The sequence below is a fragment of the Phocoena phocoena genome, chromosome 18, assembly GCF_963924675.1.
Source record: "Phocoena phocoena chromosome 18, mPhoPho1.1, whole genome shotgun sequence".
Lineage (NCBI taxonomy): Eukaryota > Metazoa > Chordata > Mammalia > Artiodactyla > Phocoenidae > Phocoena > Phocoena phocoena.
In genome coordinates, this window is record NC_089236.1 from 15,949,474 (window position 1) to 15,973,239 (window position 23,766).

At 51.1% G+C, this 23,766-nt stretch overlaps 2 protein-coding genes across 4 annotated transcripts in view; one reads left to right on the forward strand and one right to left on the reverse strand.

Annotated features, from left to right (window-relative positions):
• The window catches only part of DHRS12 (dehydrogenase/reductase 12), a 36,971-nt gene extending 24,334 nt beyond the window's left edge, over positions 1–12,637 (forward strand). The window contains exons 6-10 of one of the 3 annotated variants that reach the window (XM_065896107.1): positions 5,504–5,565; positions 6,838–6,942; positions 8,375–8,465; positions 10,979–11,116; positions 11,995–12,637. In XM_065896107.1, the coding sequence (XP_065752179.1) occupies positions 5,504–5,565; positions 6,838–6,942; positions 8,375–8,465; positions 10,979–11,116; positions 11,995–12,104 (506 nt within the window). In that variant the 3' untranslated portion in view covers positions 12,105–12,637. Of the gene's footprint in view, positions 1–5,503; positions 5,566–6,837; positions 6,966–8,374; positions 8,466–10,978; positions 11,117–11,994 lie in introns of all 3 variants that reach the window. The other 2 variants (XM_065896106.1, XM_065896108.1) reach the window with 2 other exon arrangements.
• Positions 12,638–19,667: 7,030 nt separating this feature from the next.
• WDFY2 (WD repeat and FYVE domain containing 2) overlaps positions 19,668–23,766 on the reverse strand; it is a 171,840-nt gene continuing 167,741 nt past the window's right edge. Inside the window, exons 11-12 of the mRNA XM_065896046.1 lie at positions 21,610–21,718; positions 19,668–20,588 (exon numbers count right to left, since the gene is read on the reverse strand). Of these exons, the coding sequence (XP_065752118.1) occupies positions 20,559–20,588; positions 21,610–21,718 (139 nt within the window). The 3' untranslated portion in view covers positions 19,668–20,558. The remainder of the gene's footprint in view (positions 20,589–21,609; positions 21,719–23,766) is intronic.

Consider the following 23,766-nt stretch of genomic DNA (forward strand, 5'->3'; position numbering starts at 1 on the left):
CCTTCCAGAGCTGAGCCCCTGGGCCACGATGGGCCTCCCCACCTGCCTGCCCGCCACTCCGGGGTGGGGTCTGAGCCACTGCAGTGCCCGGGCCTGGGCAAGCTCTCTCGGGGCCCCGTGGGGACCACGCCTCCTGTTCTCCCAGCCGAGGAGCACTGGCCCCAATTCAGGAAGCCAGTGAGGTGCCCGGCCCCATCCTGGCCCGGGGGGCCTAGGACCCTATCGGATGATCTGGCTGGGATTCCATGGGTGTTTTTAAAGGAGAGCTACTCACAGCAGTTCTCCCACACACCCATTTGGGGAATTTTAAAAACAAAATCCCAATTAAGCACCTTCATGCTTTTAATAAGCCCGTTCTCTCCCTGCCGTAAAGCAGGCTCTTTCCTTGTGCCCCAGGTGTAGTACCAACAGCCTCCCTCTCGGATGTGACAGCAGGGAGTGATGCAGTCATCTTCCACCAGAAACACTGGTTGAGCTGTAGCACCCTGAGGTACAGACCTTGGATGGCCTGGGGAGGACAAGGAAGTGATAGCATATTCACTTTTGTGGGTTACCTGGAGCCCAAGACAGGTGCCAGAGCTCCCCCCTCTCCTCTCAGGTGGACCCTTCCCACCTCACAGGTAGAGCTCGCAGGTGTCCATTCCCACATTTAAACAATGCTGTCCAGCAGCTCACAGCTTCAGCCACCCTTGAGTGAGCCCTCGCACCCCCAGGCTCTTTGCACAGACTGTGCTCCACGCCTGGACACCCTCCTCCCATCCCTTCCCTCTCCTAGCACCCTGCAGCTTAGTCCTGCCTCTCTCGCCTCTAAATCTTAGCTCAGGTGTCACCTCACTGCTAACTCGGCCCCGATGCCACCGCCACCCCACCCCATGTGCTCAGAGCCATCTCTTCTGCACAGCACTGACCTCACCGTGGGTGTAGGTTCATTACATAATAACCTGTTAATGCCTGGTGAACACCCTGCAGTCAGGGAGTTCTCACAGTATCCCTAGTATTTATCACTGGGTCTGGCATTTAGCAAGTGGAACTGGAGGCGGGGGGCGGTTGAGGTTGGGGGCAAAGGGAAAGATCTGACTCATCCTCGCCGCTGTCTGACCCCAAACCAAGAGTAAATACCCCACGAGATACTGGTGACTCTAATGCCTCTTAATGCCTCATTTTCTCTGGGACTCTGTGCTCCCAGCTTCCCCAGGTAATATGATCTTTGAAATGGTCTTTATATAATTTGTAAAGTCAGTGTGTGAGGCCTCTAGGCTCGCTATGGGATGTTTGTGTTATTGTACCAATGGGAGAGGTACCAAATAGTATTCATCACGCAACTGTCTGCTCCTTTAAAATCCACACCAGTAACCTCCCAGGGGTAGAGGGACAGTCATTTTCTCCGGCAGATAGTACAATTGGTAGGAGCATATACCCGAATACACCCGCTTAGTAACCCAAGTGGCCTTATTTCAAGCTGGCTGTGAAGGTTTCTTAATAGAAACTCCAATCAGTTCTCCTATGCTAAATGTAAACATTGCAGTAATTTTTCTCATCAAACAATACTTTTAATGCTACTGAAATATATCATACCCATGACGTGGTATGATCTCAGGAGCACCATGAGTTTGTTATTCTATGGAAACGTGGTTTCAGGCGTGCTTTCAGAGTACTCCGCACTCTCCTTCAGCGCTGCCCGGCCCGACACAGTGTCACATCCCTTCCTAACGAGCTTACAGAGAGAGATTGGCTTCAAGTCATGTACCCATGTCATAAAGGTCCTTGTTGCCGTATTTAGAAGACTACGTCCAACATAAATTCCCCTCCCAAATCTCCTTCTCGTAATGAACCTCCATCGACATAATGAGTTCCTTGGAAGGAAGGCATTGTGTGAATTAAAAATACTAATGAGTCATGGTGATAATGAGTTATTTTGCTTATTACTGGGAGCAGAACTCAGCTTGGGTACATTACCCTGTGGCTGAAGGTGTCTTCCCTACACCCAGACCTGCCCTCCCCCAGGAGCCCAGACTAAAATACGTTTTCTACTCTCCTCATCAAAGCTCTGAATCCCCCAGATGTCCCTGATCTTGGCTAGTCAGTCTCGGGGGAGTGGAAGTTACTAAACTGGTTCGTCCTAAGATAGGAATGACCCGAAGGCACCCAGAGCTGTTTCCAGCAGCACGCTGCTTGCACCTTTCCAAGGATATTCCTATTAGCTGGGGAGCACAGGTGAACTGGCGGATTTTCTAGCTAAGGCCAAGCCCAGTGTCTTAGGGATTGTCTGGTTACAAGGAACAGGAACCCACTCAAGCCGACTAAACAAAACTGATTTACTGCGGGGGAGGCAAGGGCGGCCTTCACAGAACTTAGCGGCAGAGGCACAGCTGGGCTTTGGGAGCATGAGGAACTGGGGTGAACTTTTCCTGTTTCTCTGGGACCCTTGTCCACAGACTCTATCCCAGCCCTCCTGTCTCTGCAGGCTGCTTTTCCGTGCCCATGGGCCAGATATGGCGGCCGCTGAGTCAAGGGTCCCGTGCCCGTGCTCTTGCGGGGAGGGTTCGACTGGCACAGCTTGGCTCAGGTGTCGCCCCAACTCAGTCTCCTCTGCCCATGGGGTCGAGGTTGCGTGGCTCAAACACAGTGCCTGGCCCCGGGTCATGACTCGGTTACGTGTTGTTACAGGATGCAGGGCCCAGCCCTGAGGGGAGGGGATGGGGCACATCTCCAGAAGAAGTCTACTACACCAGGTCGAAGAGTTTTCTGCTGAATTTGGTTGGGCGCCTGGAGTGTTGAAGAGCTTTGGGGCAGGAGAGTGGCATTGGCGCCCGTGTTAACAGCGGGCCCGTGGTAGGATCTGTGAGCTGGGCAAGGAGCTCCTGGTGCCATGTTCATCCTAAAGGAGCAGTGACTTGCAGACAACGGGATTCATTCCTGCTCCCTTGGCACCGGAGTCGGTTGGGACTCTGTGGTTGAAGGACTCAAGAAAAGGAGATTTGCCATGTTTTCCATTCCGTGTGGACTTGCTGGGAACTTGGAAAAGTCACAGAACCTCTCTTAGCAGATTCTTTTAAAAGATCTTATTGGCTTTATTCAGAGGCTCCTAAATTGGGGAACATCAATCTAGCAATAGACAGGAGCCTCAAAGAACTGTACAAGGCAAGAAATTCTATAGGCAGAACGGAGCAGGAACAGGGAGGTTATACTGGGCATGTAGCAGATTCTTCCTGTGTTTCTCTTTGCTGGCCTGAAAAGATGCTGAGGGTACACAGGAAAGGCCTCAGAAAGCTGGCTAAGAGGCTGGAGGATGATAAATCACTTGTGGCTGGAAAGAGAGAGGCTTCATCTCCTTCTCAGGGAGGAGAAATGCTTGCTGTGTGTGAAGAGTGACATATGTGCTTTGAAATGATAAAGCTGGGGACCTAGGAGGCAAAAAGCATATAGAAGCACACGATGGCTCAGATCTGGGGGGGCGGGGGGACCCAGAGAGCAGGATGGGAGAGGCCCATTTTGTGGATTTGGAATGCGGGAGATTTTATTTTATTTTTTTAATGATAGAAAGGGCCCTGAAGGTCTGCTGCTAAAAACTGCAGTTTCTCCAGTTTTAAAAAAATCACCTACCACCTGGCTGTGCCCTACAGGTGAGCGTATTTGGTAGGGATGAATGGCCCAGCTAGTCTTCTTGCCGGTGACTCTGTTAGCGTCTAAATTGATACCGGTAGGGTATATTCTCGCAGAGGATGAAGCAGAAAACAAAACACATCACTGGTCTCCTGGGTCGGGGGAGAGGCGCAGAGGGGCTACCCCAGCTCTCATCCGTCTCGGAGGAGCGCCCGGCCAGTGGGGTGAGCGAGTGCGGCCCTCAGCCCATCCCAGGCCTCTGGGAGGGAAGCAGCGGAGCCTCTGGAGCGGGGGTGCAGGCCTGTGGTGTGGAACCTGCTCCCAGCTTTCATTTCCTTCACGCCAAGGAGTCGCTTATGACAATCCGTCACGGCAGGCCGATGGGGCTGATAGCTTTTGGCAGAAGTCCTTTCTACTTCTCGCAAATTAAATCACAGAGAAAGTCACCAGCAGTGAATGCAAAGAAAGTGTTCAAGGCCACTGCACGGAGGCCAACAGCTGTCAGAGACCCAGCGTTTGCCAGACTTTAAAAATCCTGCATACTAACGAGGCTGGCACCTTCAGCGACAGGTTGGGGTGCAGACACCAAGAATGCTGTGTGGCATGAAGGGCACAACTCATAATTGCTAATAATAATAATAGTAATAATAATGAAATGAAATGGCAACAACCAATGTGCACAGAGAGCTTTCCAGTCTACGTGCACATTTTCGTTTCACCACAAAACCCTGTGATCCTAGGAGGTGGGCTGTCCAGCTATGGTCTCCCTTTCACAAGTAAAGAAACCAAGGCTGAAATGCTTTGTCGACCTGCCCGTGGTCACACCGCTGGTAGGTGCCAGCCAGGACTCCAATCCAGGCTCCCGGCTCCCCCCAGCGCCCTTTCCGTGACACCAGGCTGCTCCGGTGAGCCTGGGTGCAGGGCCGGGCTCAAGGTGGTGGGCAGAGCTGGGCAGGCAGAAACTCTGACGAGTGGCCCAAAAAGAGCCCAGGGCTTTCATTTCAATTCCCCAACCCCCAACCCGTTAACACAAGGTAATATATGTTCATTGTTTGGAAAAAAAAAACAAACACATAAGCATAAGAACACAGAAATAATAACTGCCCACTCAGAGGTAAGCATTCTGAACATTTGAGTGCACCACAGTATCATCCCTGCAGGTACTTTTTCTTCATTTTGACACATCTTTTCTCACAAAAAACGGAATTCTGTTCCTCCTGCCGTTTTGTAAACGTCTCATTCCATGTACTGTGAATATCTCTCCATGTCAGATACACTTCAACAATATTGTTCTCATTTCGTTACAAATGTTAGACATACAGTTTTTATGATTGCAGAAATAACCATAAGGTTATATGCTCATTGTAGAAATATTCAAATTCAAACCGTACAGAAATGCCCAGCAAAGGAAGCAAACGCTTTACTTAATCCCACCCTTGGGGCCTAAGCACTGTTGCTACATTTCACATTTCCTGTTCATGTTTTTCCGTGCACACTCTAGACATAATGAACATGTGTGTCTATATACATTTTTTTTCCTCTGCCAAGTGGGATCACAGACTGTTGTGCAGTTTGCTTTTTTCCTTCCTCTGGTGTGGACATTTTATTGTCTTAGTCCCTGAGGTTCTAAGGCATCTTTGTTCCAATCCTGGGGAAAGGAAACCATGAGGCTGGAGAAGGGGCAGGATAGTGGGTAGTAGCAACTCAGGGCTGGTTCCAGCGATCCAACTAGAAACCCTCCGAGAGGAGGGGACCGCAGCTCAGGCAGCCACTTGACGCTCACCCGGAGGAAGCAGGTAAACGGTGCTACCTCACCACCACCCCGCGGCCACCTGAGAGGAGGGGTCCCGCGGCACCAGATGGCCCCATGCACCCTCATGAATGCTCTGTGCCTCCCCAGGTGTGTATGTTCTCACGACCGCCCTGATCCCCGTCTTGGAGAAAGAACACGACCCCAGAGTGGTGAGTTGACTTTGGGGATGTTTTGTAAGTAAATGACTTTGCTCCTGATGGGAAATCAGTGGTCCTACGTTTGTTGCCCCAACTGTCCCGAGGGGGCCATGCTGTCCACGTCCATAGGGGGAGCCAAATTCTGTCCCCTGGGTCCATGGGCCTTCTGTTTGATAATCTGAGATCCAGCAGCGGTGTGCCAGCCCAGACGGCGTCCAGGTGGGTCTAGGGAGGGGCCAGTGAAGCGGGGAGGGATCCAGGTCAAGGTGAGGGTCAGCCTGCGGCTTTGTCCTCAGGACACACGTACTTGAGGGGCTTGTAGGCGTGGCCTGGGATTCCAGAATGCTCACTCTGGCAGTAGAGACTTCCTGGGAGCCGGCTGTCGATCCTGCCCCCCCTGCCCCGCTCTCAGGGGCCCTCCATCCTCCCTGCCCCTGCCTCTTGCCGCGGCTGGGTGGCTGCTGCCCATACACAACCAACGAGTCCCCTGCCAAAAGGGAGGCAGAGCTGTGCAAAGCCCCAGCCCTCACTGTAGGCTCTTCCCCAGTGTCATCTGGGAGTTGGCAAAGCCTTCAGAAAGGGGAGCTTCTGAAGAGCAGGGGCAGCCGGGGAAGGCAGTCAGCAGTGGGTGGGTGGGTGCACTTCCTGGAGAACCTGCCTCTCAAAGGGGAGGGGACAGGCTAACGGGTTACAGTGACGGAAATCAGAGAAGTCGGGAGGAAGGCTGCATTCTCTGTGCTGTGAGGGCCAGAATAATGACCTCCCCTGATCCGAGAGGTCCAGGTCCTAGTTCCTGGCACCTGTGAATGTCACCTTGACGTGGCCAAAGGGGACTCTGCAGGTGTGATTAAGTTAAGGGTATTGAGATGGGGAGGGTATCGTGGATTACCCAGGTGGGCCAGTGTAGTCACAGGGGTCCTAAGAAGAGGGCCAGAGTCAGGGGAGACTTGACAGTGGAAGCAGAGGCGGTCGGCATGGTGCAGCCCCAAACCAAGGCATGCGAGTGGCCTCTAGAAGCTGGAGAAGGGAAGGAACGGATCCTCCCTAAAACTGCCAGAAGGAATGCAGCTCTGCTGACACCTTGATTTTAGCCCCATGAGACCCATTTCAGACTTCTGACGTCCAGAGCTTCCAGTGGGGAATTCATCTGCGACTTTATAAGCCACCAAGTTTGTGGTCATTTGTTGCAGTAGCAACAAGAAACCAATACGCTGCTTGACAGAGAAGAGGGATGGGAGGGTGTTATGAACTTTTCTGTACATATCTCCATTATATTTATTGCAGATAACAGTCTCCTCCGGAGGAATGTTGGTTCAGAAACTGAATACCGATGACCTACAGTCAGAAAGGACAGCATTCGATGGCACCATGGTCTATGCACAAAACAAAGTGAGTGAGGGGAGTTTCTCAAGGCTGCCAGCTGGGTGCTTTTCCAAGGAAGGCTAATTCTGGGATTCACGTTAATTTGGGCCTTAGTAATTCCCAGCAGCACCTGAATGTTCCCCAGTGGAGAGAGAACCCTCTTCTCCATCAGGAGCCTGGCCCAGCCCAGCTCTGCCTGGACCAGGGTGGGGCTGGGGGGCTTCAGCCAGCCCCTAGGAAGAGCCACAAAGGCTGCCACCTCTCTTCCCTGGTTTCTTAGACCCACAAAGAGCATGGTGAGAGCCGGTGGCCGCCACAGCAGGAGCCCAGCAGGGGTTCCTTGCCCGGCACGGCTCAGAGGGAATATGGACCCAGGAAGTCACTCCTCTCTCCCTGGGCAGCCCCTGCTCACTGGCTGGACAGATGCCCCTGGAACAACGCTGGGTTTCCGGGCTCCCTTTGAAGGGCATGTGCATCCAATTCTGAAAGGAAAGGGCAGGGGTCCAGATGTCATGCCGGATCTTAACAGGAAGTGTCGTCACGCCGCCGTTCCTCAGCCCATCACAGCTGTTTTGAGAAGCCGGCCGTATACCTTCCACACTTAGAGTTCTGGCCCCTCAGTTCATTACTTGGGTGGGCTCCCTCGTCGTTTGTGAAGCAGCCAGTGCCCACCAGCTGTCCCTCCTGTTGGTGTGGTCTGCCTCTGTCCGAAACCGCCCCCCCCCGCCCCCCCTGCGCCCTGGCTCTGCCCCGCTTTCCCTCAGCGAGCCCCAGGCCAGCTCCTGGTGGATTACTTCTCATGACTCAATCCTGACAATTGAAGGAACCATGCTTCTTGACAGTTTTTCCAGAGAACATGGGAACAAACCACTCCGTAAATGAGGCCCAGATGGAGCTCTTTGCAAAACGTAATCAAAGTGCCCTGGGATTGGGCAGTAGTCTCCCTGCAGCTGAGGCTTAAGTGGGGGGTACTTGATGATTTTTCAGGGAATTTGCAACAGCTGTGTTCTCGTTCTCTGAGCATCCCCCAGTACGCGTCCTACACTCCAAGGCAGGAGTTCCTTCACATGTCCACGGACACCCGCTCAGTGCCGGCTTGTGCCAGTGGCCAGGGTACACCGGTGGCCAGGGTACACAGTGAGCGGGCCCCAGCAACGAACACCGCAACACAAGCAACTAGGAAAGAGGACTCTCTGGGCGTCATTTCCGGAGGGGGAGGGGAGGGGGAAGCCCCCGGGCAGCGTGCGGCGTTGGCGTTCCCTCACTTCCGGTGCTGGTCTGTCTGCGTCTCAAACGGAGGGGCTGGGACGCAGCGCTGGGTTGTAGCCAGAGCTTGTCGGGTAGAGAGCCGATTCTAGGGCAAGGTAAAATCTGACATGGGGGGCGGGCGAGGCAGAGTAGGGGCCCCTTTGCCCCCGCTCCCGTTTGTTCATCCTCGCCCCCCACCCACCCCGTGCAGAGGCAGCAGGTGGTCCTGACGGAGCGGTGGGCCCGAGCGCACCCGGCCATCCACTTCTCGTGCATGCATCCCGGCTGGGCCGACACCCCAGGTAGGTCTTTCATTTCCACGGCGCCTGCGTTTCATCTAGAGGTATCTTGGGCGGCCGCAGGACTGACTCTGCCCTGGACTGGCCTGAAACAAGTATCAGGAGGACTAGGAATGGCTTCGTTTCCACTGAGAGGGGCAGGCCGGTCCTCACAGGCGGAGCTGCTGTTAATCTGTCCCGCGCCTGGCGGAGAGAGGGGGCAGCCCTGGGGTGGGGTGCGGCTGGGGCCCCCGCCCTCGGGACGGGCGGAGCCAGTGCACACTGAGTGTCGGAGAGGAACGAACCGAACAATTGAACCGAGGGGGGCGAGGGGGACCGAGGGAAGTCAACGGGAGACGCTGGGAACGTGGGGATAGGCCAGGCGACCTCGCCGCCGCCCGGGTTCCTAGAAGTAGTGATGCACACAGGTCCGTAACAATCACGAAGGAGACATGTGGAATTTTCTGGAAGCGCGTTGGAGCAGCAGGGAGGGAGAGCAGAGCTCTCCTCGGGATCTGGCCCTCCCAACTCCGTGGCCTCGGGTAAATCACGTGGGCTCTGTAGCTCTTTCCTCCTCCCCCGAAAACAGCAGCACAGGTGCACCTCCAGGACCCCTGAGAGCCCAGAGCTGCTCACAGCCGTGTCTGGATACTGACGCGTGTGTCCTCACAGCCCCACTGCGGTGGGCACTAGCATCATGCCCATTTCCAGATGGGGAAACTGAGGCACGGGGGGGCCAGGATGGCCCGGCCGGGCCCGGCCACAGTGTCGTGGGAAGCAGGCTCTCTCGTACACGTGCTGTCGTCCTTTCTGAAAGCCGGTTGAGCAGAAGCCTTGACGTTTGTATATACATCCTTGGAATTCATCCTAAGAGATAACGAGAGATGTGGAAAATGAGGTTGCTCATCACAGCACTCGTGCTAGGAGAGTGAGCTAATACATTATGGAGCACCTGTAGAAGAAATCTGTTCAGCCCTGAAAACTGCTGGGGAGAAAGGTCTATGGGAAAGGAAAACTGCACTATACCATTGAATGAAGGTATCAGTCCCCCAAACCGTACGTGCCTTAGGGTCTTATTTTTGCTATACCCATATCCCCATGGAAGAAGGCGTATGTAGGTGCCACGTAGCATCCCGTGGAGACCTGGCTAGGAGAGCTGGCGCAGACCAGCCCTCTGGGGCACGGATCTGAGGACGTCTGGCAGCCTCCTGTTTTAAACGCAGAGGGGGTGTCCTCAGCCAGGCACACCAGGAGGGACTCAGGCCAGGGCTGTTGCGAGAGGGTGGCTTCTTCTTGTCGCTTCTGGATGGGAGACATGCCCAGCCCTGCCTGACCAGGTAGCTCCGTCAGGCCGTGGAGGGCAGCCAGCCTGTCATCCTCCCAAGGACATCACCCTGATAGTCCTCATGTCAACCTGTGTGCTTGCAAAACCTGTGCTCCAAGCCCACCCCCTGGATCCACCATCTGGGTCAAGGTGCAGTTTGCCCTCTATTGTCCACAGGTCACAGGCCAACGACTGGGCCTCTCGGGTGCAGATGGCCTGTCTGGGGACACAGAAGCCCGAGGGAGGGCTGGGCAGGGGCCTGAGGCCGGGGACACTTGTCCTCCCCGAGTGCTGTGACAGAGGATTCAAATTCCATCTCTTTGCTCATCAGTATTTCCTAATTTTTCCACAATTAGCAAGTACCGTTTCTGTGAAAAAAAAAATATTTTTAATATAAAAACTGAGGGCCTTAGATTAGATGATCCTTTCTCTCTCTGAAATCCTCTGATCTCATTACGGCTTTCAGACGTTGTTTTCTCTGCCTCCTTTTCTTTCCTTGGCTTCACGAGAGAACAGTTTTGTTTCCCAGCGTGCTCACTGTTGGGACAGTGTGTTCCCCGAGGTCTGTGGGCGGGGGCTGGGCCTCCCGTGGTGAGGACGGGGGCCCTGGGGAGGTGACACCAGGAGGGGAACCTCTGTGTAGCCGGGTGTGGGGGGCAGGGGGAGGACGAGTTAGAGGAGCTTTGGCAGAGGAATGAAGAAGTCCCTCCCCTTCTTACTACACTCCTCCCTAAAAAGCAGGAAACACTAGTGCAGCCCGAGGAGCCATCAGCCAGGATCCTCGGAGAGGTCAGAATCATTGGCGAGAGATGGTTCACCCAGGAAGCGGGAGTCTGATCCCCTCTCAGCCTCAGTGTGACCCTCCTTTCCTAGGATAGAAAGCGGGGAGGTGCTGGAGATTTTGCTCCCAGGGGACGGGCTGGTCTGGGCGCCCGGGGCCCAGGGGACACGGGACCCAACACACTCGGGGCTCTGGTGAGCAGCACTTCCCTCCCAGGCCACAGGGTGACACCTCAGGGGCTTTGTGACAAGGTTGTGTGAAATCTGGACAGCCTGGAGGAACGCTGTGTTGAAGTGGAAAGAGGGCAGTCTGTGGTCCCGTTCCGTTTCATCGTTGTTATTTTGTCATTGGAAGAAGCCAAGCGCGGGCAGCGTCCTGGCTTGAGGATGCTGTCCTCACCTCCCTGTCCGTGCCCCCCCCCCCCCCCCGCAGGTGTGCGGTTGTCGATGCCCGGGTTCCACGCCAGGCTGGGGGCCAGGCTGCGCTCTGAGGCCCAGGGCGCGGACACCGTGCTGTGGCTGGCCCTCGCCCCGACTGCCGCCCTGCAGCCCAGCGGCAGCTTCTTCCAAGGTGACTTCCTCCCTGGGTGTGAGGGCGCCCCCGACCCTCCTCTCCGTGCAGCTCGGGTCTGGGAGGGACTGTTCCCCTTCCCCGTGATTGTGCCCGGCCTTCCTTGGCAGGGCGGCTCCTTTGCCTGTCGGGGCGCTTTGTGAAGGGCCTCACCTCTGACTTCACACCACCCGCTTTTTCCATCCACCTTTCTGAACTCAGTGGGTCCCTTGAGGATGAAATCCTCGGGTTGTCATCCTTGTTCTGAGTCTTGGGCGAAGCCGGGCCCTGTGGGCACCGCGGAGATGAAAGCTCCCTCTCCGAAGGCCCGGGGATGGGAGCTGCAAGCAGCAGCGCAAAGGGAATGAGTCTCTTCTTTCTGCTTCCGGGGGCAGTTATCTGTTGAGGGTTTGCTCCCAACCTGGGCAGCATCCCGACGGGCAGTCTGAGAGGAGGCATGCTGAGGGCGGATGCTGGAGGCCAGGGCCTTCCGCCTCTTTCCCCACCACGGATGTGGCCGCCTGAGCCATGATGGAGCTCTGGTGACCCTGTGGCGGCTGGGGGCGTGGCCATACCTTCTCCGGTTCTCAAACCACTCCACACTCCCCAAGCCCAAACCCCACCCCCGCCGGCACCCATGCCTGAGGACCCTCCCCCCAGCCTGCTGGAGTCCCTCAAAACCCAGCCCGACACCTGTACTCCCCAACTCGGTCTCCCTTCTGTAGCACCTCATCGTCTGTGGGGACCCTTGAAGGCAGGGGTGGCATCTAACTCCGTCCGGTGTGGGCCCCTCCCCGGCAGATGTCCGTGACATGACTGACCCGGGGCCCAAGTGGCGGGCAGAGCCTCATCCACGCCGCCTCGCTGCTCACACCTTTGTTCTTCCCTCTCACTTTTAGACCGGAAACCAGTGCCCACACATTTGCCTTTTGCTAGGACATCGTCCTCACCGGCTGAAGAGGAGAAACTAATTGAAATCCTGGAAGAGCTAGCTCAGAGATTTAAATAGGCCAGGCCAGACCCAACGCGGGGCTGGAACCGCCTCAGAAAATATGGGAAGGTGTGGCCCAGGGGTAGATCAGTACACAGACCCCACGTCTAGACGTCCCCGTAGATTGGCCCATATTCCACTGCTGTTGTCTGAGCTGGCTTCCTCTCCTTCTGCAGTCATAGAAATCAGCCCTGTCCTTTATACAAAGCCTAGTATTGAAGCCGTGACCCACCATCTCCTCACTGTGGGACCACAGGTGGGTTACTTACCCTCTGGGGGCCTCATTTTCCCTGTCAGTGGAGATTTTAGTGCTACCTACCTCAAGGGGTGGTTTTAACGATTTAGTGAATTACTAGTAATGCACTTAGAAGAATGCTTGGTGCATCGTAGACTTGATATATGTTTGTTAGCTATTAACATCAGCATTTAACTGACAAGTGTGCTAAAACTCACGGGAAAAAAAGAAAATCCCCCTAAAGGTTACCCCCTGTAGCAATGAGGAGCCACACAGAATGGGAGCTTTTATTTTAAAGTAAATACGACTGGGGCTGGGAACTAGCGAATCTGCCTCTTCCGCAGTATCTTCTTTTCCCGTGTAAATTTCTCCTTTGGGATGTGTTTTTTTTTCTAAAGATTCCATGGCCTGGTTTATTTACATTTGCTACGATTAGAAGTGGCATGGACATACATACACTACCAAAGTAAAGTAGCTAGCTAGTGGGAAGCAGCCGCATAGCACAGGGAGATCAGCTCCGTGCTTTGTGACCACCTAGAGGGGTGGAATAGGGAGGGTGGGAGGGAGACGCAAGAGAGAGGGGATATGGGGATATATGTATATGTACAGCTGATTCACTTTAAAGCAGTTATACTACAATAAAGATGTTAAAAAAAAAAAAAAAGTGGCTTGAATTACGCACCTGGCATTCCAGTGCTACTGTTTGGTAAAACTTCTAAGCTATTTGCATTTTATGTCTTAGTGACGCTGGGAAAGTTGTAACAAAATCGGTGAACAGATTTAGGATAGCTCCATACACGTTCTGGATGGTCACGGCGAAATAAACGTAATGCATCACCCACAGCGGAGGAGAACCCAGCTGGGCACCGCTCAACCAGTCCCACGGTGCGGGGCCTTCAGACGTGCCTGAGGTGCTCAGGTCCAGGCTGTCAGCCGAGGAGCCCCTAGGAAGGGGCTTTCTGGTGAGTCCGCCTGGAAGATCAGTGAGCAGCGGCCCACCGGGCATGAATCTCTCCTTTCCTGAAGGAGGACACTGGGGGCTGCCGCGGTGCTGGGTGTGGGCGGTGCTGGGTGTGGGCGGGGCCGGGCGGGCACGGGCAGGCTGGATGGAGGAGGGGCAACCCGGCCGCCCCTCCCACCGGCCCTTTGACAGCGTGCAAGTCATCGACTTCTTCCCACTTCTTATCTGTAAAATGGGCCTCATGAATTTTTACGAAGGCTTTTCCTGGCTGTATTTTTCCTGAGTCCTCTCTCCTTCATTGGGAAAGTTTATCAGCCACAGGTAAAGCAGCCTTGTGTGAAAGATGAAGAAAATAAAAAGGTCTGCTCAGCCAGCCATGGTGAACGCCAACGCAGGGCTGCTGGAGTGCGTGTGTGTCACATGGCACAGCTCGACAACAATGACAGGACCACAGGTGCAGGAAGGTTTCCAGAGATTTATTTTAAACCGTGGCGGTAGCTTGCATTGAGTCTTTGACATTGGTCATGGCTACACATTCATTTTGGTTAGCGGGAAGCACAGTGGGAAAGTGAGCAGAGTTCAGAAACGTTCACGACATTCAGCAGCATTTGAATGGAGAACTGGATACATTTAACATCGTGGGAAATCCCTGCTTATTCCCACCTAATCACATTCAGGAAGTCAATGTCAAGACTGCTTGGTCTGGTTGGGGGAATCTAGTGGCAGAGGGTGTGGCAATGCCAGCAGGGTTTGGCTAGAACCACGTTTGATAAATCTCTTCCAGCTTTGGGCTTATTACATTTTCAGCCTGACCCCTTGGAGAATCTCATTTCAAAAAGAAAGAAAAAGACATCCATAAAGCAACACGCCTGCTGCAGCCAGGTTCCAACGTGGCTGTAGACTGGTGGGCGTGCAGGGTGGAAGCGTCCGTGTCCCCTGTTGTGGAGACAGTGGCAGGCAGGCACGAATGTGGGGCTAGCACCTTCCCGGTTGTCCAGTTAGTAACAGTTTTTGGACTTTTCATATAAAGATTTTCTTCTGCAAAATGACAGTACATTTGAAAAAAAAGCAGATGGCGTAAAACACAAATATGTAAGTATACAGTGGTTACCAGCGACACAAGTATTTTGGTCCATACTTCATATGCTACTAACATAAGGCAGCCATCCATTTAAATGAAAGAAAAAGTGTGTATAAGTGAAATACTTTTTTCAAACCATTTCTCCTTTTTGTGTTACAGTTTACCCTCTCATGCTTCCCAGAGAACCAAGGGGGATAAAAAGGAGAAAGGATCCTAAATATCAAAGTCACATTCTAAAACTAACCTTTAAGCCGACCTGCAATTCCCCTTCTCTCCCAAGAAAGTCAGATACACTTTTGTACACTCACGAAGGTGAACATTTTGAGGTATTTGTTTTTAATGAGATGGTACTATGATTGACTTGCACCTTCATCTTTTTCAAACCTCCTGGGCTCTAGACGGGAAAATACTGGAAGCAGTTTACTTGATGTGACACAAGACAAAGGCAGTGGGATATGCTCCCGTTTACCTGAGTGAAGTCAGCCACATGCAGGCGGGTCACTGGTAATGGTTAGGTCAGTTTAGTAATAACAGTCATGGAATCATAGGATCACGGATTGGAAGGGATCTTAGGAACAATCATTGAATTCAACTTCCACTCAAGGCTTTTAATCTTTCCACATCTATTCCACTATAAATAGACAAGGGGCTACATACTGTCTGTTCCAAAATTCCCTGGCAAAAGAAACACAAAAGAGGAATCCCATTCCAGTGTTGGACAGATCTAATTTTACACCCTGCTTTCTTGTGTTTGGCCTAAACAGGCTTCTTGGTGGAAAGGATAATGTTTAAAGGCAAAATTACAAACTAAAAACATGGATGTCCCTGAATTAAGTTACGGACACATGATACTTGGGCACTGAAGGATAAAGGCAAGTGGATGGAATACAAGTATCAGTACTAGGAAGTACCGAGGCCCGCGGTGGGACGCCGGGATGCCCCTGCTCGGTAGAGTCGGGTCTCCAGGGCGGTGGCTGCCTGAGCTCTTTTACTGTCGCCGAATTGAGAAAAACAGTCCCTTCCGCTTGGCGAGTGCCACTGCGATGAGGATTTATCACATTTACCACATTGTACTGAAATGACCATTACTTGCAAGAACGATTCAAAGCCAGAGGGAAATGAGGGCAGCAGTGGCCTGCTTGCTCACGGGAAGGCCGTGTGGGTGCAGTGCCACTGCTGTCCAGAACAACCTCCTCCACAGGTCAAGGCCTGTCCTTTTTCAAAGGGGAGCTCCTAACCTGGGCCCCCAGGTAATAGCAGAATCAGTATGCCGTAAGCTCATCCAGGCCAAGTCTGTGCAAGCAGTGGTCTCCCGCCCCACCTCACAGCCTCCAGGGAGGGGCTGTGCCCCCAACAAAGTTCAAAAATTAGTTACCAGGGGTCATTTTAGGATAATAACTCCAGGTATTGCCAAAGAAAAAGAAAGTTTGATACCAGCCTCAGCTGCAGGGAAACTTGACTCTCTGGGTAGAGGTGCGTGGTGAACCGTGTGCTGCCTCTCTCCGTGGCCACGAGCATCTGCGTCTCACGGTGACAAGAGCTCAGGCTCCAAGACTGCAGTTGTGCACTTGATGTTCTCTGGCAGCTCCAAACCGCCTGTGGGCCCCGAGCACCAGGCTGATGCAGGTCCTGGGCCTTTGTTTACGCTGCTCCCACAGCCTGGGCTCACAACAACTCATCCTTTAACTCTCAGCTCAGAAGCCCTTTCCTCTGCAAGGTCCCCTGGCTCCACCCGTGCGGGTAGGAGCACCTGCGCAGCTCCTGGAACAGGACCCCACAGCCCTCTGTCACTGGATTTACCCCCCAGCACTGAAATGATCCATCTAGGCCACAGGATGACCCCGGGCCTGGTTCAAAGCCTGGAGTGTGGTGGACACTCAAAAAAGGGTTGGACTGGATGAGAATTGGAGTCTCAAGGGTCATCTAGATCCCTCAGTGCTCAAGATGGACTTAATCTCTGTTTCACAATCATGTCGCTAGATAGGCACTTGCATATCCAGAAAAACATAACTTTGTTTTAAAGGAAAAAAAGAATGTTTTTGGCAAAATGCTTTCCTTCACTTTAAAATATAAATCTTAGTGGACAAGGTCACTTACATACAATTAAACTACTATGAAAAGGCCAAACCAAAGGAATGTCATTTAATGGATATTTATGTCCAGTAACTTTGATAACATAGTTTAGATCTAGTTCCTTGCTTAAAAGGCAAAATTCAGGCGTTAAAAACTGATTAATGTTAAGAAAAAAATAAATTCTGCTTTTGAAAAAATGAATCTTAAAACAGGAAAAGAAAGGCAATGTTCCATAAGAAGGTCAATGAAGAGACTGGCTCAGCGCCAACCCACACACGGAGGGTGAGGTGGGCTTTCAGTGCCCCTGGATTTCCACTTAAACTTTGTAGCTGGGGTGGTCTGTGGGGAAGAGTGTAGGAAGGAGTTTATGCTGATGGAGACCTGCAGGAACTACCTCACTGCACATACCCATCCGCTTGGAACCATGGGCTGGGGCCAAAGGCTGTGCCTACAATGAGAGGAGCAGACCCGGTTCCGAGAGCTCCCTGCCTCGAGGCTGGAAGTCATTGCTCCCCCTTACGCCATTACCAGTTAATGTTCTAAAACAACTGTTCCTCGAAAATTCTTCCAGGTTTCCCTTGTTGATACCTCTGTGATCTCTAACTGCCTGGTGTGACTATAGTGTTTTGTGCTTGGAACATTCTAGATGTCTGAAGATCCCTTCCAGTTTTGTGATTTTATGATTCTTTGAATAATTCAAACAATCCAGTAAGAAATACATCATGGTTGATTGACCTCAGATAAAAAGACACCTGACTCCAAGTACTTAATCTAAAACCACTTGTGCTACTGTGGAGACAACCCAGGCAGTTAAAGGTTCCAGTAACATCATTTCTTTGGAGAAGCTGAGAGCACGTGATTGGTTCTATCCTACCAAATGAAGGACAGCCACGTGCACGGTATGTGCGGGTTTGCCACTTTCCCAGCATAATCCTGTTAGGCTTTACTTGCCAGAGCTTCTGTATGTTGAAGTAACAGAGCAAAAAATATATATAAAGTGCAATTCCAGTGGGGTAAAACAAGAACTATGAGAGTTAACCCAGACAGGAGAAAAGCCAAGTGCTGGCACCAGCTTCCACTCCTAATGAATGAAGCCTCCATTCCATAAAAATGCTTGGAAGGCACCCCGACACCAACACATATCTACGCGTTACAAAAATGGTGGAGATAATGTAATACTCAAGAATTCACAGTATTATAAACACACACAGTTGGCGTGCTAAGCGCTTCTCACCAAGTTCAAGCACCTACACAAATGAGGAGAAAGGAAAAGGCAGGGCAACGGATACCTTGACATATCTGTGGTTACTGATCGTGACTCTCGTCACCAACGAGGTGTCCAGTGGTTTCAACCTCTGAGTGGCCCTGTGGGCTGGGATACAGAGAGGCTGGGAGGGAGATGGCTGGACTGAAGTGCAGGGTCACAGACCAGAGGGACCACGAGGAGACAATCAGCTTTCCCAGTGGGGTCTGAGCTCATCGAGACCCAACTCAGATCCACGTCAGGTCTGCCGCGCGCTTGATCCACCGTCTCCCTATCGCTGTGCTTGCCTCTCTATACACAGGCCGGGCTCCAAAGTTCAGGAAGGGAAAACAGCGATTCTTTCCTACAACTCATTTCCAACACACAGTCCTTTATTACGTACAACTTAGTGGCTCCAGGTTCTGGTAGTAAACTACAAAATAGATATGAGTTTTTTTGCGGTACGCGGGCCTCTCACTGTTGTGGCCTTGCCCGTTGCGGAGCACAGGCTCCGGACGCGCAGGCCCAGCGGCCATGGCTCACGGGCCCAGCCACTCCGTGGCACGTGGGATCCTCCCGGACCCGGGCACGAACTTGTGTCCCCTGCATCAGCAGGCGGACTCTCAACTACTGCGCCACCAGGGAAGCCCAATATTTGAGTATTTTAAATTCCCTTTTTAAAGCTCTCTCACAGAGCAGTCATGCAGAAGAGACTCAAGTTAGTTATAATGGCTTTGGCTGATGGCAAGCAAGGATTGTGTAGAAGTGGCAGTTAAGTGATAAGTGGTAATTGCTGTGTGTGTGTGTGTGTGTGTGTACACAACCTTAGAGTATGGTCACATGGGCCCATCTGCCCTGATGTCCCAGGTCATGGCTGTCACGTACCATGGCTGCATGGGGCACACCCACTGTCCTGCTTCCCAAAGCTGCAGCAGCAGAATCATCTCGAAGAAGCCCGTCCCCCGGAAGCACACTTGGTCAGTGTTGGGGGAGGGATAATCCAAGTATGGCTGGGAGGCCTTCTCCCAGTTAGAAAGAAAATTAATGATCACGAGGGGGAAAAATTACTTTCAGGAAAAGAGGGAAAAAAAATAGGGAGGACTTCAACTACTACCACCCCAAATTGTCAGATCAAAAGAGAACAAGATCCTGTGGAGGTAGGGCTCAGATAGGGAAGGGCAAGTAATTGGCCTGTTTAACTGCGAGGCTCTGCTTAATTAACCTGATGAACCCCAAGGACCCGGGGATCCCCCAATGCTCCTGACAGGTGAGGGCTGAATGGGGTGGCACTTGTGTAAAGTGCTTAGAACGGGGCGAGCACACAGCTCATGCCTGCTGCTAATTTCAATTCTATTTTTACAAATGAAAATAAGATTTTTTTTTTTTCTTTGCAATACGCGGGCCTCTCACTGCCGTGGCCTCTCCTGCTGCAGAGCACAGGCTCCGGACGCGCAGGCTCAGCGGCCATGGCTCACGGGCCCAGCCGCTCCGCGGCATGTGGGATCCTCCCGGACCAGGGCACGAACCCGTGTCCCCTGCATCGGCAGGGGGACTCTCAACCACTGCGCCACCAGGGAAGCCCCCAAAAATAAGATTTTAAAAAAGAACTTCAATATCCCAAGTTAAGTCACTACACACAAGAATATCTCAATTTATCAAGTTTGAGTGGATTCCCTTAAAATTAGAGTTTAGATTCATCTCCTAAAGCCTCCCCCTGCCCCTCTTTTTTTTTTACATTCCCAACTGGAACACAGCATGAACTGTAGGATTCAGTACCTTTTATGTCTCAGATCACACAATTTTAGTATGAAAGTGTGCAAAGTGTTCTCATAAAATACATGAAGATAAAAATCTTTAAATATCTCGTTTTGAAAGAAGAAAATACAGACGGTGAGGAATAAAGCAGGATACAACCTCGCAGCAACGAACATGTTCAAGTTCAGAGGTGACATCACATAGAACAACGCATTTTAAAGACACTATTCTTGAAGGACACAGGGTTTTGTTGTTTTGTGTTTAATATGAAGAGCGACAGAGAGCTGTGTCAATAAAACTAAAACCTAAAAGGCTCAGAAAGCTCCAGCTGAATTAGAAACGATCCAGGCACTGAGAGTTGAAGGCCTGAGTTATGAAAATCTACTTTGTGGCTGGGAGTGGCTTTCTCACAACATTTGTTTTTAATGCAGGAAAGACAGAGAAAAACTGAGGCAGAAACACAAGGTCATTTCCACTCCATGAGAACACGTATGACCTAGATATCACAAACAGATCACTCTCAGGCCATTCAAGAGTCAGCTGGGAAATCCACATGAATGGTTTTCCAGGTCTCTCAATGGGAGGGGATTTCTACGAAAGCAGAAACACTGCAAATAAACTGAATACGTACACTCTGGGGAACAGCAGATGAAGCTGAGGGTGGATACATAGAGAAGAAAAAGATGCCGACCACGAGATATGTGTCCAAGTGAAGGAAACACGGAAACTACTTTATAACTACCGAAAATACCCTGAACAGTTATACACGCCTCATTTCTCCGACACACAAAGCAACAACTAAAACGAAGTGGTGAAAAATATAAAACTTAAAACACCCCACACTGAGTTTGCAGTATACTCAAAACAAGGTAGCACAGCCAGACTGTATAAACCACTTGTTAAAAAAATATCCTCTTTTATATCGTATGAACAAGTTGCAAGAGTTCCCTCGCAAGAGCTCACCAACCGCTCACCGCCGTGTGTGCGGGTCACACGCAAGCTCAGCTCAGCTCTTCAGCTTCTCTCCCACCACTCACGCATCTGCTTTACAGCTCCAGTCATGATTTAGGTTAGAACAACCGTTTCTTGAGTAAATACTATCTTTCTGGTGCCTGGAAGGGGCATCAAGACACAACCGGGGTCATATCCCACAACTGTAAAAAGAAGAAGATCTCTGATGAACTACCACTCAACTGTGTTGAGCATCCAGTCTTTGTAACTGAATTCAAGTGTATTTTTTAACTTAACAAGGAACTAAGTACTATACGAACATCGTTTATAAATCTATAAAATAGTATTTGTCCATCAAAAAGTTCAACATAACCCTCAAAAACAGGACAATGGCAGCTGGAAATTTTAATCCGGCTGATGGAGAATAAAGGCAGATTAGATTCATTCAAGGGGGAAGGGAAGTAACATATGAGGCAACAAATGGGTACCAAGATGTGCTGTGTCCTTTCTATATCTCATCTTCCAAACAGTTCTACGAAATGTCTCATTTTCAAAAATAAAGGAACCAAGCCTCCCAGAATTTACTTTAAACGTGCTCGAAGTCACAGAGGTCTGGTGGCTTCCAAAGGGGGTTATTTCAACTGCCCCATCCTGCTGCCGCCTCCAAGAAGGGACCAGAATGGGCCCAGAAAGTAGGGCTCAGTGAACGAGGCAAACCTGAGCCTCTGGGTGCCTCAGAGAATGACACAGGTGCGGCCCCTTGAGTCCTGTGCCTCTGCTGTATCACAAAATCCATGTGGTCTAGCGCAGTCCTCAGGCCCTGGAGGACTGCTCCCGGGTAACTGATCTCACTGGGAAAAGATCTTGTTTATTACTTGTTGGCTCATTCAATGCTCAGCTCAAACCCCCTCCTGAAGCCGTCTCCATCTCCTGAACTCGTCCAGTAATTCCCGTCCATATTACTCTTTGGGCTGCTGAATATGTGACCTCTTATTAACTGTCTTTTTAAAAGTATGTCCCCAGTAGACTAGCTGTTCCTTTCAGGCGAGAGCCATGTCTTATTTTGGTGTGTACAGCCAGTGACTGTTCACGGCAGGTAGCAGGTTCTCAAAAATGCTCATTGCCAAGGGTAAGCTTTGGAGCAGACCTCATGTGGTCTTGGGGCTCCTGTATATTTACACAGGGCCAAAGATGGAAAGCTTCTAAGATAAGAGAGCATCCTACCTTAATAACCTTGTCAGTTCCCGAAGTCAGTAACCATCCTCTGGTGGCATCAAAATGCACATGTACGATGTTATGTTTACTGTCATGGAAGGTCGCCGTGGGTGCACGTCTGGAGGGAGCAAAGAAAGTTCCCAAGAGTAAAAGGCAGTAGTATATAAGGGAAGAAGATCTAGAGTGACATTAAGCTCTAATTTTTAGCCAAATGGCTAAAGTGACTTCACTATTAGAAATGCTCCTGGGACTTCCCTGGTGGTGCAGTGGTTAAGAATCTGCCTGGCGATGCAGGGGACACGGGTTCGAGCCTGATCCGGGAAGATCCCACATGCTGCAGAGCAACTAAGCCCGTGAGCCACAACTACTGAGCCCGTGCACCACAACTACTGAAGCCTGTGCACCTAAAGCCTGTGCTCTACAACAAGATAAGCCACAGCAATAAGAAGCCTGCTCACCGCAACTAGAGAAAGCCCACATGCAGCAACGAAGACTCAATGCAGCCAAAAACAAATAAATTAATAAATTAAAAAAAAATGGGGCTTCCCTGGTGGCGCAGTGGTTGAGTCCACCTGCCGATGCAGGGGACACAGGTTTGTGCCCCGGTCTGGGAAGATTCCACATGCCATGGAGTGGCTGGGCCCGTGAGCCATGGCCACTGAGCCTCCACGTCCGGAGCCTGTGCTCCGCGACAGGAGAGGCCACAACAGTGAGAGGCCCGTGTACCGCAAAAAAAAAAAAAAGAAGAAAGAAAAAGGAATGCTCCTCAGAGCTACTTTTATTCCCTGGTGACATGTTATGATTTTTAAAAAAAAAAAGGGGTAAAAGGATTCTTATACTCTCCAAAATGGTCAAAAGATGTGAAGTTTCTAAACGTCCTTTTGGAGATTTTGTTGCTCTGACTGAGTCTGTGAGGCTCTCTACCTGTGCTGTAAACAAATCTTAAAAATGACCCACAGTGCTTTTGCTAAGTTTGATCTCAGAAGGACTTGCTGGTAAAATAGTCTACCTTTGTCTAGTGCATTAAAAAAAAAAAAGCACACTTGTTAAAACGCCCAAGACTGTCATTCTCATCTAAGGGCTCTTCATTCTTTCTCCTCTTTTCCCTGGTATAACTGCAGATCTGGTTTTTCTGTGGCATTCTGATGCTTTGACAAGTAAAACAATATATTAACAAACACTGTTATTTGCTTTTTAGTTTTTTAATCTGTGTATTTTTTTAGTAAGAAGGCTGGTCAACTGCCTAGGTACTCTAGAGGCAATGCACATGCTCCCACGGAGAAGAAAGCAGAAGAAACAGTGATGTGGGAAAGGGGAAAGGGGACAGGGACGTGGAAGGAGACTGCAGTTTTCTAATCATGTTTCACGTCGCCGCTCCTCGGCAATGGGCTCCCTGAAGATGGCTGTTAATTGCTCAATCTGGAGAACAGATCTTCAGTATCCTACAACTGATCACTTTAAAATATTTAGAATTAAAGAATTAGGTTTAATTTGTAGTCACTTAGACTCTCTGGGTCTGTGTTTTTAATGAAGAATTAAACTAGAATATCCTGTCTCTTGCAGCTCTCTAATTTAATGAGAACTCATTAATTTCACCACATACAATGAGCAGAACATAACCAATGAACATAAATGCTTACTTATGCAAGGGCATCTTACTTAACATTTGCTATGACTAAATAAGATGAAAAAAACACATACATTAACATTAGGGTTATCTGTAAGAGAACGCTTTGTTTTATTAATTTGCCAAGAATTTCCTTTAAATGCTGACCTCCTCTGATGCATTTTTTTTTTTTTTTTTTTTTGCGGTACGCGGGCCTCTCACTGTTGTGGCCTCTCCCGTTGCGGAGCACAGGCTCCGGACGCGCAGGCCCAGTGGCCATGGCTCACGGGCCCAGCCGCTCCGCGGCTCGTAGGATCTTCCCGGACCGGGGCACGAACCCGAGTCCCCTGCGTCGGCAGGCGGACTCTCAACCACTGCGCCACCAGGGAAGCCCCTGATGCATTAAATATGTTTCTATTTACATGCAGCTTTTTTTTTTTTTTTTGCGGTACGCGGGCCTCTCACTGCTGCGGCCTCTCCCGTTGCGGAGCACAGGCTCCGGACACGCAGGCTCAGCGGCCATGGCTCACGGGCTCAGCCGCTCCACAGCATGTGGGATC